General features: G+C 43.7%; 1 protein-coding gene across 1 annotated transcript; it reads right to left on the bottom strand.

Annotated features, from left to right (window-relative positions):
* Window positions 1-585: 585 nt before the first annotated feature.
* On the bottom strand, window positions 586-3,982 carry LOC124655143 (cinnamoyl-CoA reductase 1-like). The gene is made up of 6 exons (XM_047194098.1): window positions 3,868-3,982; window positions 3,453-3,626; window positions 2,621-2,802; window positions 2,235-2,397; window positions 888-1,077; window positions 586-779 (listed from the first exon to the last, which is right to left on the bottom strand). Exons 1-6 carry the CDS (start codon window positions 3,980-3,982, stop codon window positions 590-592), a joined length of 1,014 nt encoding a protein of 337 aa, XP_047050054.1. The 3' UTR covers window positions 586-589.
* Window positions 3,983-19,363: the final 15,381 nt, after the last annotated feature.

Raw genomic sequence — 19,363 nt, forward strand, 5'->3', positions numbered from 1 at the left:
TTTTCTATTTGTATTTTAGTTTTTTAAAAGTAAAATTTCGGAAAAAATCGATTTTTCTCACAAATTGGAACATTTTTAAATATCAATAATTCATCAATTTGAACATTTTTAATTTTTTTTTATTTGAACAACTTGTAGATTTAAATAATTTTTATATTTGAACAATTTTTATTTAAACATTTGTCTTGAATATTTTTTAAATTTGAACCTTTTCAAAATTAAAAGTTTTCAAATTTGAAAATTTTCGAAATTTATTTTTAAACAGAAAAATAAAACGAGAAACACAGAAAAATAAAACAGAAAAGTTGGAGTGGGCCGGCCCAAACGATACGGGGTGCACGGCAATGCTGTATACAGTATACACCGACCTGTATATAGGCTTTGCCCAGTGCATAGGGGCTCTTTGGACGTCCCTTTTCCTATGGAATAATGGGCCACCCAACGAGATGTCATCCAACGTTCGACAGCCCATCAGAGCCAACAGACAACACCCATCAGAGCTCACAAGTCAGAACTGGTTTGCGAGACTCCGAGCGGTGGCATCACAGTTTAGACACCACGAAAAGAAAGCACCGTCAACAGGGCTCGTTCACTGATCGCCAGCCAAACGGAAGAGATGGGGAAGCCGGAAGGGACGCCCAGTCGAATCCTGAAGAAGGCCGGTCTTCTCGTAACATTCCACGCTGTCCGAGAGCGTCTCTTCGAGCTTCCGCGGCTCCCAGCCCAGACCCCTCAGCTTCTGCGATGTTATCGGTGCTTTGTGTTCCACGTCGATGATGCTACACAAGCAGAAGGGTTTCTTCAGATCAGGAACAGAGATACTGAAGGATAAAGCGCACTACCAGGTATCCAGGTGTGTGTGACAGGGTGAGCGTGATAAAACCTACTTGTTCACATAGCTGTACTTTGGGTACATCTTCTTCAGCAGGTCCACCAAATCCTTCGTGCAGATGTTATTAGGTGCGCATATATATCTCCCGGATGATTCCGCCTTTTCGTACACAAGCAGTAAGGCATCAGCCACATCACGCACGTCTACCATGTGCCACAGCTTGTTGTTCATCACGTCAGGACCTCCTGTAACACGATGCTAAAATTAATGGAGTGCTAGTACAGTCGGCAAACATTTCTGTAGCTCATGACAACAAGAACAAGACAGAAGAACTATCATTATTTTTTCAGTATTACTCATTATCCATAAGCTTACAATTCAAGCGTGGAATTTGGTTTGCGCAGTTTTGTCAATTGCTGCCCATAATTACGCGTGCATAATATCAATAGTAGATGAGTAATCAAGTGTGATTTCACATGCAAGAGGTTGTAAAGGATCGGCTTACGGCTGGATGTCCTCGTCTCACAACTGTAGAGCATTATAGAAAGGCATAGTAGCTATCTTTGAAAAGAATATAATGGACAAACATGTGCCGCGAAAGGTAACTAGTTATCATCTGCAAATAACATATATTCTTGATAATGACTGGTACCAATTGTTCGGATTTTTTGACAAATTGAAGTTCATGCAGATCTCATGTCTATCTATAGAAAATATCAACATGGTCCCATCGATATCTAACAACAGGAAATATCAGTATAATCCCATTCCCATCAATATCTCACAATGTGAACTGTCAGTGTGATTCCTCTAAAAGTCTAAGGTTGGACAACATGAAGGCATTCCCCCAAACAATAGATAGGTTTGAATTGAAAGAAACTTGACTAGCTATGGAAGATTTGGGAATTCTACACATCGTTTAGAAGAAATTTTGGGACTCCCGCATTGCGTTGGTACACTGCAACCTTGAAATAACGGTGAACAATCTCTCATCTCACTCTCTGGTCCCACAGATTTAATACTGCTGACCAAAAGATAGTGACTACTCCCTCCGTTACAAAATATATGGCGTATAAGTTTAGTCAAAAGTCAACATATTTTAAATTTGACCAAATTGATTGATAAAAATAAAAACATCTTCCACACCAAATCAATAGCAATAGATCAACTATAAAACATATTTTCATAGTATATTTGTTCAATATTGTAAATGTTGATATTTTCCTCAATATATTTGGAAAAATTTAATTAGTTTTCACTTTTGATTAAATGTATGTGCCATATATTTTGGAACATAGGTGGTAGCTGTTAGGGAGCAAAACCAACTTACCAAGTCCACAATATAGATTACAGAGAAAGTTCTGGTAATAGAAGAGAACAAATGGACATGAATTAGTATTACCTTTTATAACATAGATTAAGAATTTGCTACTGGTATTCACCATAGGTTGTAATAATGGTCCAAACACTAAAGGAGGGCAAAGTGTAACCACGGTCAATCCATTTTTCTCTGCATATTCAAGGGATGCCTGTTCAGCCACAATCTTGGCAACAGAATACCAGTCCTACAAGCACAAAACAGTCAATGCTGCTATTTAGTCTACCATCATGTAAATTATCTCTACAAAGTCTTTGTGTTAAGGATTCATATCAATATTCTCGTAAGAATATCACTGCAAAGGAAGCGGAGAAAGGATCAGATAAGTACAAAAGGATAGTCATGCCCGCTTGTGCAGTGTGATGTATGCATAGTGCTCTAAGAAATTGCTTAGCAAATAGCATTCTAACCTCATTCTCCTTGCAGCACTCTTTGTCTGACCAGCAACTCTCATCTTTGAGTCTACCTTGAGGCCAATTCGGGTTAAAATCAACAGCAGCAGTGGAGGACAATACAATGACTTTCTGAACCTTCATAGCCAAGCAAACCTTTAGCACATTTGAAGTGCCCTTAACTGCCGGAGCCATTACTTCTGACTGCATGTATGCATCTGAAATGTGGTTAGTAAGGCTCGTGCACTTTTATGTTTAAGATTTACAATGCAAAACCAAGAAATGCATCCGCACAGCAAGAATTTCTAATATTCAGATAATCTAAACGTAAGCTCATGCAGGCCAAAGCACATAACAATCTACTATCTATTTTGCATTGCACTTGTTGCTACCCAATGTTATACTAGGTTGTGCAGTTGTTCTCCTGTGAGCACACAGAACTGACAACTGAAGTTCTCTGTGATTCTAGTATTATAATACCCCCCCTGGTCAAAAATACTTGTCATGGTTTTAGATTAAATATAAACTAAAACCACGAAAAGTATTTTGGATCGGAGGGAGTAGCATATATAAACACATGAATGGTCAGTACATAAACACAGGAACCAAAATATGGTGTACTGAAAAGTGTATTTGATAATTAACTTCAGGGCAACGTGTTCCAACAGGGAGGAGAATTCATGATCTTGCTTCACTATCAATAGTTGAATACAAGATTATTATTGTACCCAAAACCATGATGCATCTGACATTCACTATGAATTCAAGCTCAGCACGGTACCAAATTATGTAGCTGCAGCAGCACATTTAGCGATTTTAAGGAACTGAAGCGTCAGCTTGGAAAAGACACCTGCCTCAGGATCAATGATCTTATCTTCGGGCACCGGAGTGGCGAGGTGGAAGACCCCCTCGCATCCCTCGAACGCACGTGTTAGCGTCTCGCAGTCTAGCACGTCAGCCTTGAACAGGTGAAGATTGTCCGACGCCCTGTCCAGCTGCTTGAGATGGACGTTCTTGGGATCACCTGAAAGAGCATTCAGCCACTAATTAGAACACTGTATATCAATGTCCAACTAGGCACTTCGCTTTCTCGTACAGCTCGTGGATGGCCTTTGTCCAGGATACGAACTGTTGTTTTTCTCCAAGTGGAGCTCTCGGATCAGTTACAGCTAAGATTACAAAGCTAAGCAAAGCACATATTGTCATTGACATCGATTGAAAGGGGGACCGCGTGAGGAACAGTCAAGGCTGGTCAGAATCCGTACATGGATCGCGGAGGGTGGCGTGGACGGCGTAGCCGCGCGAGAGTAGCAGCTTGACGAGCCACGAGGCGATGAACCCGCCGCCGCCGGTCACGCACACGCGCCGCGGCGGTGCCATCTCCCCTCCTCGCCCACCCCCGCCCACGGCTTTGTGATCCGCGAAGTGAGATCAGAGAGATGTGGCCAACTGTAGAAAATTGGGGTAGTAGATAGCATCCAAGGCGCATTCCGATAAACAAATCCGCACCAAAACACGGAGACATTAGTTTTTTACTCTTCTGGATCAGCGCAGAAAGGAACAGTAGCACGTGGAGCGGCGGAGCGGAGACGCACCTCGCCGCCACCGATCCCATCCTCCGGCTGGCCTGAGAAGTCCTCGGGGTTACGAACGGAATCTCCATACGAATTCACTACTCAACGGTGCCCCCATTGCAGGCGACGCCGGCGACGCCGCATCGTGGTGACCGGCGCTTCGGCATGAACAGACAACCGTTACTGCTCGCCTTTTTTTTTGTTGAGAAACTCCGTTACTGCTCGCCTGGTTGGGCTGATCAGTTTTAGACCCAACAGTTTAGACGGCAGGCCGTTGCTCTCGGTCCATAGACCGTGAAAACCCGAATTCCCTCCTTGGCACTCGATGTTCGAGTGATCTGTTTCCTTGCGCGGCAGTGCTCGCGCTATGTGCGAAATCAATTCCCTTTTTGTATCGTAAGGTTTAATTACGTTCACATGTAGCTTTGTGTTCATACTAACAGCTCACGTTCCCATTTGCAAGTTACATACAGCCAAGTGCATTCACACTGCATGCCTGCATAAAGTATCTCATGGGTTTGCATTTAATGAGCCAACTTTTCAGCACGAGGCTAGCTCTTACTAGTTGCTGCATGCATGCACAGAGCATCTCGCTCTTTTTTTAGCATGTCGCATACTTTTCAATTCTCTTTATTTGCAATTCTCTTTTGACAATTCTCTTTTTTTGCAATTCCCTTTATGTTGTTATTTCGTACGGTAATTCATGTTTTTTTGGATTAATTTATAATTCCCTTTTTCGGGTCAGTGGTTTTTAAGGGGGAAAATAACGGGTGGGAAGATCCACTTGCAACTCAAATGAACTACCACTTGCTACTCAAATTAAGTACTGTTTTAAGTTGTTAGCTAACAAAAGTTGCTAAAATATTTTAAATAAAAATTACTTTTTAGGGTTGCTAGGTATTTATATTTACCGTTGATAAATAACGGGGCACCGGGTTGATAACATGTAAACAAAAAAAAGAGTCGCTATATATTTTAAATTAAATTAATTTTTTCGGGTTGATATTTATTTATATTTACCATTGATAAATAGCGGGTCACCGGGTTGATAGCTTCTAAACTAAAAGAGAGTCGCTAAAATATTCTAAATAAAAACTTTTTAGGGTTATTATTTATTTATATTTATCGTTCATAAATAACGAGTCACCGGTTGATACCTTGTAAAATAAAATAAAATGTTCGCTAAAATATTCTAAATAAAATACTTTTTAGGGTTGGTAGTTTTTTATAATTATCATTGATAAATAATGGGGCACCGGGTTGATAACTTGTAAACTAAAAAGAGTCGCCAAAATATTCGAAATGAAGTTAGATTTTTAGGGTTGATAGTTATTTATATTTACTGTGGATAAATAACAGGACACCGGGTTGATAGCTTCTAAACTAAAAAAGATTCGCTAAAATGTTTAAAATAAATTAACTTTGGGGTTGATAATTTTATAAATTCACCGTTGATCAATTAAGTACGGATGGGTTGATTATTCAAACAGAGAGGGTTGATAACTTTTAGCCCAAAAAAAAGTTTCTCGAAACATATCAACATGGGTGCTAGTTTTGAAGATCTCATCGAGACGGATTTATTGGTGAAAGCGAATCTTAATTTGGAGTTGTCGTTTGAAAGTTAAAACATTTTGAATTTTCAAATTTGGAAAAAAATTCCGCTGACATCAGCAGATTCGTCTATTTGTGCATGCATGCAGAACTTTCCCTCAATAGCCTGCACCAGGTTGATAATTTTATAAATTCACCGTTGATCAATTAAGTACGGAGGGGTTGATTATTCAAACAGAGAGGGGTGATAACTTTTAGCCCGAAAAAAAGTTTCTCGAAACATATCAACATGGGTGCTAGTTTTGAAGATCTCATCGAGACGGATTTATTGGTGAAAGCGAATCTTAATTTGAAGTTGTCGTTTGAAAGTTAAAACGTTTTGAATTTTCAAATTTGGAAAAGATTCCGCTGACATCAGCAGATTTGTCTATTTGTGCATGCATGCAGAACTTTCCCTCAATAGCCTGCACCAGGTTGATTATTTTATACATTCACCGTTAATCACTTAAGTACGAAGGGGTTGATTATTCAAACAGTGAGGGTTGATAACTTTTAGCCCGAAAAAAAGTTTCTCGAAACATATCAACATGGTGCTAGTTTTGAAGAACTCGTCGAGACGGATTTATTGGTGAAAGCGAATCTTAATTTGGAGTTGTCGTTTGAAAGTTAAAATGTTTTGAATTTTCAAATTTGGAAAAAATTTCGCTGATATCAGCAGATTCGTCTATTTGTGCATGCATGGAACTTTCCCTCAATAGTCTGCACCAGGTTGATAATTTTATACATTCACCGTTGATCACTTAAATACGGAGGGGTTGATTATTCAAACACAGAGGGTTGATAACTTTTAGCCCGAAAAAAAATTTCTCGAAACATATCAACATGGGTGCTAGTTTTGAAGATCTCGTCGAGACGGATTTATTGGTGAAAGCGGATCTTAATTTGGGGTTATCGTTTGAAAGTTAAAATGTTTTGAATTTTCAATTGGAAAAGATTTCGCTGACATCAGCAGATTCATCTATTTGTGCATGCATGGAACTTTCCCTCAATAGCCTGCACCAGGTTGATAATTTTATACATTCACCGTTGATCACTTAAGTGCGGAGGGGTTGATTATTCAAACAGAGAGGGTTGATAACTTTTAGCCCGAAAAAAAGTTTCTCGAAACATATCAACATGGGTGCTAGTTTTGAAGATCTCGTCGAGACAAATTTATTGGTGAAAACGGATCTTGTAGTTGTCATTTGAAAGTTAAAACGTTTTGAATTTTCAAATTTGGAAAAGATTTCGCTGACATCAACGAATCTGTCATCTAGCGCTTGCATGCAGATCTTTTCCTATATAGTTTATTTCGTCAGATTTTTTTTGCCAAATAAGGAAACCTCTGTGATCCACAACGAAATTACTTCCTTAATTGGGCTGTCGGAAACCGATCGCTCAATAAAAACCTGGCGATCGAGCGCCAGCTAGGGGAGCCCGTGAAAACCACTTGCTACGGCCCAGTCTTGCCAAGCAGGCTGAAGGCGGCACCGAAAACGGGCTACCGGCGTACTGGTGAAAACAAAGAATAAGCTTTTTATGCATTGGACATGGCTTAAAGGAAACAAAAAAGTTCCAAACAAAAAACATTGAGCGCCCAAATAAGCTTCCATGCATTGGACATGGCAGGAATTGGATGCATAAGGGCATGTGCAACGCGGCCTCTTAGAGCGGGCGCTAGGATGAGTCTCCTTCCGTTACGTCTGAATCCTGGTCAATTTCAAGATTTTGTTAGGATCTACGCACATCTAAGTGTCGAACGCTTTCCCCTTTTCTTTTCTCTAGGCATGAGCTGGGTGGAAGTGGGCGCTAGGGTGGGGCGTCAGCTCCATGCAGAATTCACATACGACACAATTTCAATCATATGGCGCTTGTGCGATGCGATCGAAGAGGAGAAACAACAACGACCTAATATTAATCAACCAAGCATCCATCGCGTTGGGGAGACAGGCTCTCGCCTAGATGCTAGGTAGGTTCCTTTTTCTTTTATTTTCGAACATCCTGGAAAATTGCATGTTTATTCATTAAGAAAAAGAAAACCTGACCGAGCCCAACCTAAGTTCGAGTTCTTCAACATAGATGCACACCCACCACAAGCATGCATTTAAAAAACTCTACTGATGACTCTTGGAGCTTTATGAGGTTGTTGGCTCCATCAACATCTCGGGGGGGGGGGGGGGCATCATCAGATGAGTTTGGTGCGATGAACGTGGTATGCAGGCGCATTTACCTTCTGCAAGTTGAGCTACCGACAGTCAGGTCATGGGTGTTGCAGCTGGTGGTGGTATGTACGTTAGGGCAGCGTCCAAGATCGGTATGAGATATTAGTTGAGCGGTGGGAGGTCGGACTGTGTAACCCTGAATTTTAGCAGCTTTGAGTGGGTTGACCTCATATAGTGTGCTGTTTCGAGGTTGCATCGTCCTTGGCAATTGGTGTGTCAGAACAAACTAATGGGTTTGTTTTCTTATAGAGCACTTGCTTCTTCACATAAGCTATTAATTCTTTTTGACTAGGAGATTTTGGTTTTGAGGAAATAGAAACCGGAAACTATTCAGAGAAAAATGTTGCTCATAGAATGGAGTAGGGACTGCTTTTCATGAGAGAAACGATCGATTCCGTATGCTCGATCTTTTCATGAGAGCATAACTACACATCCATGCATGGAGTATGTACGATGGTTGATAGGTGGTCGTATCATATATACTGTCATCCAAGTACGACAGAAAAATATATTATACAATGGATATCTCTTAACTTGGCCATAGTGGTGCGTCCATGCTCACTAGTGTTTGAATCCTTCCTCGAGCAAATTCTTGTTATCACGCAAAGGTGGGCTTCTTCTATACAAATAAAGGGGCCATGCCATTAGCCACTGAATTACCGAGGATGGGCTTTTGGTCACTAAAGTTCCAAATATGAGCCCGCTGGTCACTTTATCTTGCTTTATGAGCAACTAGCCACAAATGGTGACATGTCTTGGGTAGTCTAGTTTTTCTTAATAAAAAGGCATTATAAGTTGATTTCTTTAGATTTAACATCGGCAGAACCCTATCGTGACCGACTTTATGTTGGTGAAATTTCTTTTTCACTAACTTGTCTGACACCAATATAATGTTGTGGTGTAGTGATGCCATCAGTTTGATTATGTGTCCATTAATTTATGGAAGGAATAGTGGAGAATAGAAAGGGACCGTGGAAGATAAATCCTAGAGAAGACAAAAAGATGGGCGATAAATTGCATGAGATATAAAACAACTATTGTGGAGAAGATGGCAAGGCATAACAAAAACAGATTATTTATTGTAAGAAAATAGATTATTTATGGCAAATTGTTGATGTGGCAACTTTCTTAGGTATATATGTCAGTCGAAAATCGGCTCCGTCCTTAGGGTTGAAACCTCTAATTTTATATAGTTACAGCAAATTTGAATGTGTACTTTGCTATATTCGCTCCAAAGACAATTCTGACATAATTATATCAAACATTTTTACCTTTTATCTTTTTTCTATATATGCCATACATGTATGTATGCATGCATATATGCGTTATTCAACCTGTAATCTTAAGTAATGTTCTTAATAATACCTAACAAAGGTAATCGGTCTACGAAGTAAACATTAAGTTTAAATGTTAATGTCTATACAACTTTAATGCGCAATATCTCAAATATACTCATGTTAAACTAAAGTCTTGATTTTTTACGGGAACCCCACAACGTTTCTCATTATTGTTTTTGCTGATTGGAAAATTACAAAAATAATATTTGTCAGCTAAATGTTGGCACTTGTATATATTAAGTGTTTATAAGTATATGTGTTTCTTATCTTCAAACATATTTGTTGAGGCTTCTAGAGCATGCGTGTCTAACAAATATCTTGATACATATTTTCAACATCACGCCATTTTAATTAGTTTTGTTCTATGTAATAGACATTCACAAAAAATACTTTATACTATTTTCATTGCAATGTTTTCCATGTTAACAAACTTAGGAGATAATTAAGTTGATTGGCTCATCATCAAATTTGAAACGATTAGGACAGTACTTTTTTTATGTGACATAGAGCCATCACTTGCCCATGTTATATCTATGAGTGTAGACACCCATTATGTATGCAAAATTTCTGCGCAATCTTTAAGAAGTTGTTGTGTAATAGATGTACCCGACAACCCTCCATGCAGTTTTTCACATCCTTCACTATTTATAATTTATAAACGACAGAAAAATGTGTTTCTCCTCTTGCTTCAAGAGTTTCACGGGCTATCTTTTTTGTACTAACTGCTAGCGAATGCAATGCAAGAGAAGAGAAATATATGAGAAGTACTTGAAACTAGGGAGACATTGAGGAATGGAACGCTTCTCATATAATCTGAAAAAAGGAATGAAATCGCACATGTTGCTCTCGCTCGACGCTTTTGCATAGCGTCTTGCAACCTACCTCTGACTTGCTGGAATGATTGATGGTTCAATATATATTTCTCTCATTTCGTTCATTGCACTGGACTTGAACATAAGTTCCTTGAAAATTTGACTGGAAAGTTATAAAATAAAAATAGGTTCAAGCTAACATTATATTGTCTATAGTATGCATGATCACTTAATAAAAAAACATACTCCCTCTGTTCCATTCTATAGTGTCTATACTTTTTTGGCACGGAAATTAGCGCAAGAGTATTTTTTACACAAGACCCCTAGCTAAACGATTTGAGATCAACGTAAAATTTGGGAAATCCATATCTTCCTAACTTACCATGACAAATTTGGGAGCTGAACGATTTGGGAACTCAACGGGAGGGAGTAATTGAAAAAAAGCTAAGCTACAACCTTATATTCTGAAACGAATGCCAAAAATCTATAGGCACTATAGAAAGGAACGGAGGGAGTATATTAAACCACACACCATTCCTGATCAAGCCAGTCACGGGCTCCTGCAAATGGCGACTGGTGGTAAAGAAACAAATCTTGAAGGATTTGGAGCAAGCCTGAGTCAAATCTTGATCCAACCGTCGCCCGTGTATTCGCCGGGGAGAAGAACAGAAGAGGAAACCTACATCTACTACATGCGAGACCCCCTCCCACCCGTCACCGGCCACCGTGGTCACCGGCGGCAAGGAGGAGAGAGGCCGGCAGTGAGATTTGGAGGTTGTAGCAAGGAAGATGCAGTACATGGCTGAAGTCTCCACAGGGGTAAAGTCCAAAGGGGAAAGACCCGGAAATGATAGGTGGTTGGTAGAATCGTGTTAGTACTCGTGAATCTCACACATGCATATTAAGCAACCAATATCACATCCAGGCTGCTCATGCATCACCCATATCACACGGACATAACATAACCGACACCCTCCATGCATGATCAAGCTAAACAGATTGTGTTGTGTGATACAGTAGCACCTAACAGTGGTTTTCACCTTAATTCTCGTACTATAGTATTATATATGTATACAAAATGATAACATGCGCATCACGCAACTTTAAGTATTCCCATACAACGTTACGTGTTCCTATCCAAACCCGGCCGTGCATGCATACATCTACGAACAGTGATAAAGCCGGCCGGCCATGCCCAATGCAAACGGCCAAACCACACGTACGTGCGGGGCCACCGCCACTGTTCTCAATACACATCCACCATGGATGATCCACGGCGCAAAATTTGTACGTGGAAAACTGAGGATCGATCAGGTTGGGTGAGAGGGAATGGATTGGAGTTACGTACGTGCATTACCCGATCTGTCTCAAGGACACGGCTCAATTAGTCTACCCACCTCTTCGTGTGCATCTATGTACTGCAGTACGTACGTAGTTAGTTTGTACACTGAGAACCAACCTGTGGTTGGATGGTTAGGAGGGCAGTGGCACCCTCAGCCCACCAGAGTTCAAATCCCAGATTTGACACTTTGGTGTCTCATAAAGGCGGAATATTCTTCAGTGGGAGGCGACGTTCCCGTCGACAGCGAGGCGCCTGTGGTGACTTCGTCAATCTCAAGACCCGTCGGATCAATTCTTCAACGCAGTCTCTTGGAGGTGCTCATAGGGGTAGGGTGTGCGTGTGTGCGTTCATAGGGGTGAGTGTGTGCGCGTATGTATGAGCGTCTTTGATTGTACTGTGTTTCGCAAAAAAAAAAAAATTAGTTTGTACACTACACTAGTAGAAAACCTCTCATCCATCTAAGCCTTTAGTATCGGTTCCCTTACGAACCGGTACGAAAGGCGTTATTAATACCGGTTCCAGGGGTGGAACATCTATACCGGTTCGTTATGGACCTTTAATACCGGTTCGTGTTACGAACCGGTATGAAAGGGTTTCTGCCCAGTTTCCAGACGGTGGTGGGGCCAAGGCTGCACCTTTAGTACCGGTTCATGTAAGGAACCGGTACTAAAGAGTCCATGCCCTATATCAGCGCGCCGCCGCGCGCCCGAGCTCCCTGCATATCTCATTTCCTTCTCATCCTCTCTCACATTTCCAAATATTTTGCACCTCTCACACTCCAATAATTTTCATTTTTCTCCACCATTTTAACAAGATTAACGGCATACATCTATCCAAGGGTTAGCAATATCATCCTTCCTTCCGGCGTTTCTAATTTAGCTCATTTCTTTGGTAGTTTTAACTTGTACTATTTTTCTAGTGCAAGCAAGGTGTTCGATGAAATACCTAAGTTAGTGATTTTATTTTTTTATATGCAATTTGAGCTGAGGCAAACAGGCGGTCGAATGGTTTCATGTATTGTCCATGTAATTCCTGTAAGAATATGAAGGATTACTCTACCTCGAAGACCCTTCACGTCCACCTGCTGGAGAACGGTTTCATGCCCAGCTATAATTGTTGGACCAAGCACGGAGAAAGAGGGGTTATATTGGAAGACAACGAAGAAGAAGAGGATAGTGACAACTATCCCTTATTCACTGAAGACGGTGATAGTAGAATGGGGGAAGACGAAGCTGAAGAAGAGCCCATTTTCGATGAGCCGATTTTTGATGACCCGGATGACGATTTGGGTCGGGCCATTCTTGATGCGAAGATGAACTGCGGAAATGAAAAGAAGAGGTTGAAGTTGGAGAAAATGTTAGAGGATCACAACAAACTCGTTGTACCCAAATTGCGAAAATGGTCGAAAAAGCTGGGTACCACGCTGGAATTGTCTGTAGTGGAAGGCGAGAGAATGGTACTTCCGACAAGGGATTTGAAAAGTTGCTGAAAATAATAAAGAAGATGCTTCCGGGGGAGAACGTGTTGCCCTCTAGCACGTACGAAGCAAAGAAGGTTGTCTGCCCTCTAGGATTAGAGGTGCAGAAGATACATGCATGCATCAATGACCGCATCCTCTACCGCGGGGAGTACGAGAATTTGAATGCATGCCCGGTATGTAGTGCATTGAGGTATAAGATCATGCGAGATGACCCCGGCGATGTTGAGGGTGAGTCCACCCCCGGGAAGAGGGTTCCCGCGAAGGTGATGTGGTATGCTCCTATAATACCACGGTTGAAACGTTTGTTCCGGAACAAAGAGCATGCCAAGTTGTTGCGATGGCACAAAGAGGACCGTAAGAAAGATGTGATGCCGAGACACCCCGCCGACGGGTCGCAGGTGGAGAAAATCGATAGAGAGTTCAAGTCATTTTCAGATGACGCAAGGAACTTAAGATTTGGTCTAAGTACGAGATGGCTTTAATCCTTTCGGGGAGCGAGAGCTCCAGCCATAGCACCTGGCCGGTGACTCTATGTATCTATAACCTTCCTCCTTGGTTGTGCATGAAGTGGAAGTTCATTATGATGCCAGTGCTCATCCAGGGCCCGAAGCAACCCGGCAACGACATTGATGTGTACCTGAGGCCATTGGTTGAAGAACTTTTAGAATTGTGGCGTGACGAAGGTGTACCTGTGTGGGATGAGCACGAACAAAAGGAATTTAACCTACGAGCGTTGTTATTTGTAACCATCAATGATTGGCCTCGCTCTTGGTAACATTTCAGTGCGATCAAACAAGGGATACAATGCATGCACACACTCGTTTAGGTGAGACTGACAGTAATTATTTGGGAAACAAGAATGTGTACCTGGGGCATCGTCGATTTCTTCCAAAACAACATCACGTAAGAAAGAGAGGAAAGCATTTCGGAGGTGAGGCAGATAACCGAACGAAGCTTACCCGCCCTACTGGAGAAGTTATATATGATATGGTCAAGGATTTAAAAGTGATCTTTGGAAAGGGTCCCGGCGGACAATCTGTTCCGCATGATGTTGACGGACACGTACCCATGTGGAAGAAGAAGTCGATATTTTGGGAGCTACCCTACCGGAAATTCTTAGAGGTTCACTCGCAATCGACGTGATGCACGTGACGAAAAATCTTTGCGTGAACCTGCTAAACTTCTTGGGCGTGTATGGGAAGACAAAAGATACACCGGATGCACGGCAGGACCAGCAAAGTATCCACGAAGGAAACAACCCGAATCCGGAGAAGTATCAAGGTCCCGCCAGCCTACGCTCTTACCAAAGAGGAGAAGGAGATATTTTTTGAAGTCCTGAGTAGCATCAAGGTCCCGTCTAGCTTCTCGTCGAATATAAAGGGAATAATAAACATGTCGGAGAAAAAGTATCAAAACCTAAAGTCTCATGACTGCCACGTGATTATGACACAATTACTTCCGGTTGCATTGAGGGGGCTTCTGCCGGAAAATTTTCGAGTACCCATTGTGAATCTATGTGCGTTCCTCAATGCAATTTCTCAGAAGGTGATCAATCCACTTACTCTACAAAATTTACAGAAGGATGTGGTCCAATGTCTAGTCGGCTTCGAGTTGGTGTTCCCACCATCCTTCTTCAATATTATGACACATCTCCTAGTTCACCTGGTCGAAGAGATTGGCGTTCTCGGTCCCGTATTTCTACACAACATGTTCCCCTTTGAGAGATTCATGGGAGTCTTAAAGAAGTACGTTCATAACCGTGCTAGGCCGGAAGGAAGCATCTCCAAGGGCTATGGAACAGAGGAGGTCATTGAGTTTTGTGTTGACTTTATTCCCGACCTTAAGCCGATCGGTGTTCCCGAATCGCGCTATGAGGGGAGACTGCGTGGAAAAGGCACGCTAGGAAAGAAATCAGCAACGTGTATGGACGGACATTCGTTCACTCAAGCACACTACACAGATCTATATAATTCCATCTTGGTGGCTCCGTACAAAGAGGAACACAAGGATATCTTACGCTCTAAATACCCGGAGCAACGTGAAGATTGGATTGATGGAGAACACATGAAGACTTTCGGCGGTTGGTTGCAAACAAGTCTCATGAATGTCACCGATGACGAGCAGCTGTACTTGTTGGCCAAGCAACCATCTTCTACTATATCGACTTTTCAAGGGTACGAGATTAATGGGAACACATTTTACACTTTCGCCCAAGACAAAAAGAGCACCAACCAAAACAGTGGTGTCCGCTTTGATGCGTAAGATGGCAATGGGAACAAGGTCACATATTATGGGTACATAGAGGAGATATGGGAACTTGACTATGGACCTAATTTCAAGGTCCCTTTGTTCCGGTGCAAATGGTTCAACCTCGAAAGACGGGTACGTGTAGACCGCAAGTACGGAATGACTACAAGTGGATTTCAAGAATCTAGGGTACGACACCGAACCATTCGTCCTAGCCGATGAAGTGGCTCAGGTTTTTTATGTGAAGGATATGTCTAGCAAACCGAAAAAAGAAAAGAAAGGCAAGAGGACACATCATACGATGAGCCAAAGCGGCACATAGTTCTTTCAGGAAAAGAAACATCGTGGGAGTAGAGGACAAGACAGACATGTCGAAGATTATAATAAGTTTGACGATATTCCACCCTTCAAGGTAAAAATTGACCCAAGCATCATCTTAAACAATGAAGATTGTCCATGGTTGCGTCGCAGTAAGAAGAAAGGGAAACAGACAAAGAAAACTCAGAAGACTAGCTAGCTACATATAGGGATCATAACTTGTGTATCTGTTATCACCAGAATTTGACCGGATCAGAGGTGGGCCGCGATTAAGATGGGCTTGAAGAATATACGCGGAAGAAATACATGAATCGGCCTTGTATACAAAGTTTGGGCTAGTTTGCCCGTGTATCTGTAAATATAGTAGGATACGTGTCGGTTAGTTAGAATTTGGCTTGTGCACGGTTGGAATTATTCCCACGTTAGAAAGTCCACGGACTATAAATATGTATCTAGGGTTATTGAGAAAGACAACAATCACGTTCATCACAAACCAATCTAGGCGCATCGCCAACTCCCTTGTTTCGAGGGTTTCTTCCGGTAAGCATCATGCTGCCTAGATCGCATCTTGCGATCTAGGCAGTACACGTTTATTCGTTGTTCAAGCGTTGCTCGTGCTGAAGCCTTGTTGATGGCGAGCAGCGTAGTTATCATAGATGTGTTAGGGCTAGCATTGTTTCATCATATCATATGCTTTCGTCCATGCAACCCTTAGACGTCTAGCCGCCCTTACACCTATCTTAGGTGTAAGGGCGGCACCTCGCTTGATCATTATTTAGTAGATCCGATCCGTTATGATTGCTCCTTGTTCTTCAAGGATTAGTTTAATATCTGCATAGTTAGGCCTTGCAAACGGGTTGAAGGATCCAAGTAGCACGTAGGGTGTAGTTTGCTAGCCCTAGATGAGATGTTCCGGGGATCAACTTCATGTTGGTTTTTAGGCCTTGTCTAGGGTCGGTTTATTATCACCGTGCGTGGCTGCCAGGCTCAATCACGCGTAGGATGTTCCGATTATGTGGTGAAAACCCCAAATCGTAGTAGGTCGTTTTAGTTTTATATTGATCAAGCAGGACCACCATTGATCGTATACCTCAAACGAATCATGGGTGGATCGGCTCATTGAGCCGATTCACAGGACAACCTGAGAGCCGATCGAGGCTCGTATTTAATGTTTACGTGTATGCCATGCAGGAAACTAAGCGAAGCAAATCCATCACCTTCCTGACCAGGTATAGGTCAGGTGGCACGCCCTTGCACCAGCATCGGACGTGTGTGCCGAGACTTTGCGGGCCGTCGCTCGAGGGACCAGGGCCAGCCGCAGTCCTGGGAGCCTCCCGGCTCTACTGTGTTGCCCGTCTTTGCTCGCCGGTGGGTTTCTGACCGCAACACATTCTGGCACGCCCGGTGGGACAGTCTTCGACATCAACTGCATCGCCATCTACATCTGAGATGGCGAAAGGTACTCCGACTCACGTACGAAGATCCGACCGAGGAGCTCAAGAAGAAGTATGACGAGGTCAAAGCTATCCTCGAAGCCGACCTCATCGGCTCTTTCCGCAGAACCCGCTCACACGGCATCGGGTGGAAAGGGTTCCCGCCCGAAGGCGCGCTCGATGGAGTGGACCTGTCCGCCCCTTCGAAGAACGCACCGTGTCTCTCGCGTCGGAGATTAATTTCATGGTGGCTCATTCGCTGCACCGCCATTTCGAGAGCCTGGTAAACACTTTGGAGCGTGTCGCCCTACGGGTGATCCAGGAAATCATGAGGCATCAACACTCTCCGTCAGGACCTGCTCTAGGGACTCACCAAGGTGAGATACCACTCCAGTCCCGACCGCCGCTGCCGTTTGTGTTGGCACCACTAGAAGTGCCGAGTTCACCGGCATTCGTCGTCTACAAGATCGGTGGTGATCCTAGTGATTACCAGTTCTTGTATGAGGCGCCTAAGGAGATCCCTCACGGGTACACGTGCACATACGTGCTAGACTCGCAAGCAATCGGGCACTCACGAACCGCATCGCAACGAGCAGGGACTTCGGAACAGCGAGGAGGAACTTCGGGAACGGATCTTGAGAAGCGGACGTGGCTAGCTAAGTATGCCACTCCGACGAATCTCCGTAGCTCAACTCCTGCAGCTTGGCTCGAGCTTGAGAAGCAAGCGTGGCCGGCTAAGTATGCCACTCCAGCCGAATCTTCGTAGTTCGACTCCTGCAGCCAGCACCGCGGATCAGATCAGTACAATCTTGAGAGACCAGTTCGGCATGGTGCCGAAAAGGAGGGCAATCGGCTATTCCAAGCCATACCCCAACGAGTACGATTTGATCCCACTACCACCCAAATATCGGCTCCCTGAATTCTCCAAGTTTAGTGGATCAGATGGCTCCAGCTCAATCGAGCATGTGAGCCGATATTTGGCACAGCTGGGCACGATCTCAGCATCAGATGAGCTCCGTGTGAGGTTCTTCGCACAGTCCCTCACAGGATCGGCTTTCGGGTGGTACACATTGCTGCCACCATACTCAATCCGGACTTGGAAGCAGTTGGAAGAACAGTTCCACATGCGGCATCACTCGTAAGCTTCCGAGGCTGGCATTGCCAATCTAGCACAAGTACGACGAAGCGCGGAGAAACAAGTGTCGAATACATCCAGCGCTTCGAGACCGTTAGGAACCGATGCTATTCGGCTCGTGTGACCGAAAAGGAAGCAGCCGAGTTGGCGGTGGTGGGTCTCGCATCACCGATCAAGGATGTGGCCTCCCAAGCAGTACTACCCTTCACCGGCGCATATGGTGCGAAGCTCGTCGTTATATGAACAGCGCCACCTCGGAGGTGTACCAGGACAAATTCAAGCGTGCGGTGGTCCCGGTTGAGGCGGATGAAGATGAAGGGTCCGCGGGAGATCAAGAGGTTGCGATGGCTGAATGGACTCGGGGGCAAGCCCCGTGTCCCGCAAATGGGTTAAGCCACAAGGTCCTCCAAGAGGGTTTGACTTCGACGTGACCAAGGCCGAGCAAATTTTCGACCTCTTACTTAAGGAGAAGCGACTAAAGGTACCCGAAGGCCACAAAATCCCCACAGCGCAGGAGCTGAACGGAAAGCCATACTGCAAGTGGCATAACACGTTCACCCATGCCACCAACGACTGCAGGGTGTGGCGTCAGCAGATTCAAATGGCGATAGAGCAAGGACGTCTAATTTTCAACCAGTGCGCCATGAAAGTCGACACACACCCCTTCCCCGCCGTTAACATGGTGGAGTGCACTTACCCTGGGAGGTGCCAGCCAGGTTTCTCGTTCAACATCAACATGGTAGGACCTGTGCACCACCCTGGTAAGGACAGAGACGAGGGCAAGCTGCTCTCATAACAAGAACAAAGAGGAAGCCGTTCCACGCGATCGGCTCCGGCACGATGGCAAGCGCTACATCACGAGAGGGAGAAGTGAAGAATGTGAGATATCGCCGACCTCTCTCTGATCACCTCCTCAACAAATACGTGAGTCAACACGACCAACGCCGACGATACGACAACGATGACGAAAGAGATCGTCTGGCTAGCAGGGACGCCAGGAGACATCGTCGGCATGATCGCGACGAGGAGAGGTATGAGCGCCATGCCAAGGAAAAGTAAAGAGAGCAAGACGACGTGGATAGGCACTGGGACTGCCCCTTTTCGGACACTCGCTGGGATTCGGGAATGAGCCGATTGCCCACAATCGGCAACGCGCCGTAATGTAGACGGAAGAAGAAGGGTGCAGGGGACGTGTCAGTATTCAAACGTCTAGGGCCTCTCCCATCTCGGAACAAGCACGCTGAGTCCTCCCGGGTGGAAGATCTCGAGGA

The sequence above is a fragment of the Lolium rigidum genome, chromosome 5 (assembly GCF_022539505.1).
Source record: "Lolium rigidum isolate FL_2022 chromosome 5, APGP_CSIRO_Lrig_0.1, whole genome shotgun sequence".
NCBI lineage: Eukaryota > Viridiplantae > Streptophyta > Magnoliopsida > Poales > Poaceae > Lolium > Lolium rigidum.

Coding starts and splice junctions, on each gene's coding strand:
- LOC124655143 (XM_047194098.1), bottom strand. CDS start 3,982: ATGGCACCGCCGCGGCGCGTGTGCGTGACCGGCGGCGGCGGGTTCATC. Junction 1,078..2,234: donor CTTAATCTATGTTATAAAAG/GTAATACTAATT, acceptor ATCGTGTTACAG/GAGGTCCTGACGTGATGAAC. Junction 780..887: donor AAGTACAGCTATGTGAACAA/GTAGGTTTTATC, acceptor CTGCTTGTGTAG/CATCATCGACGTGGAACACA.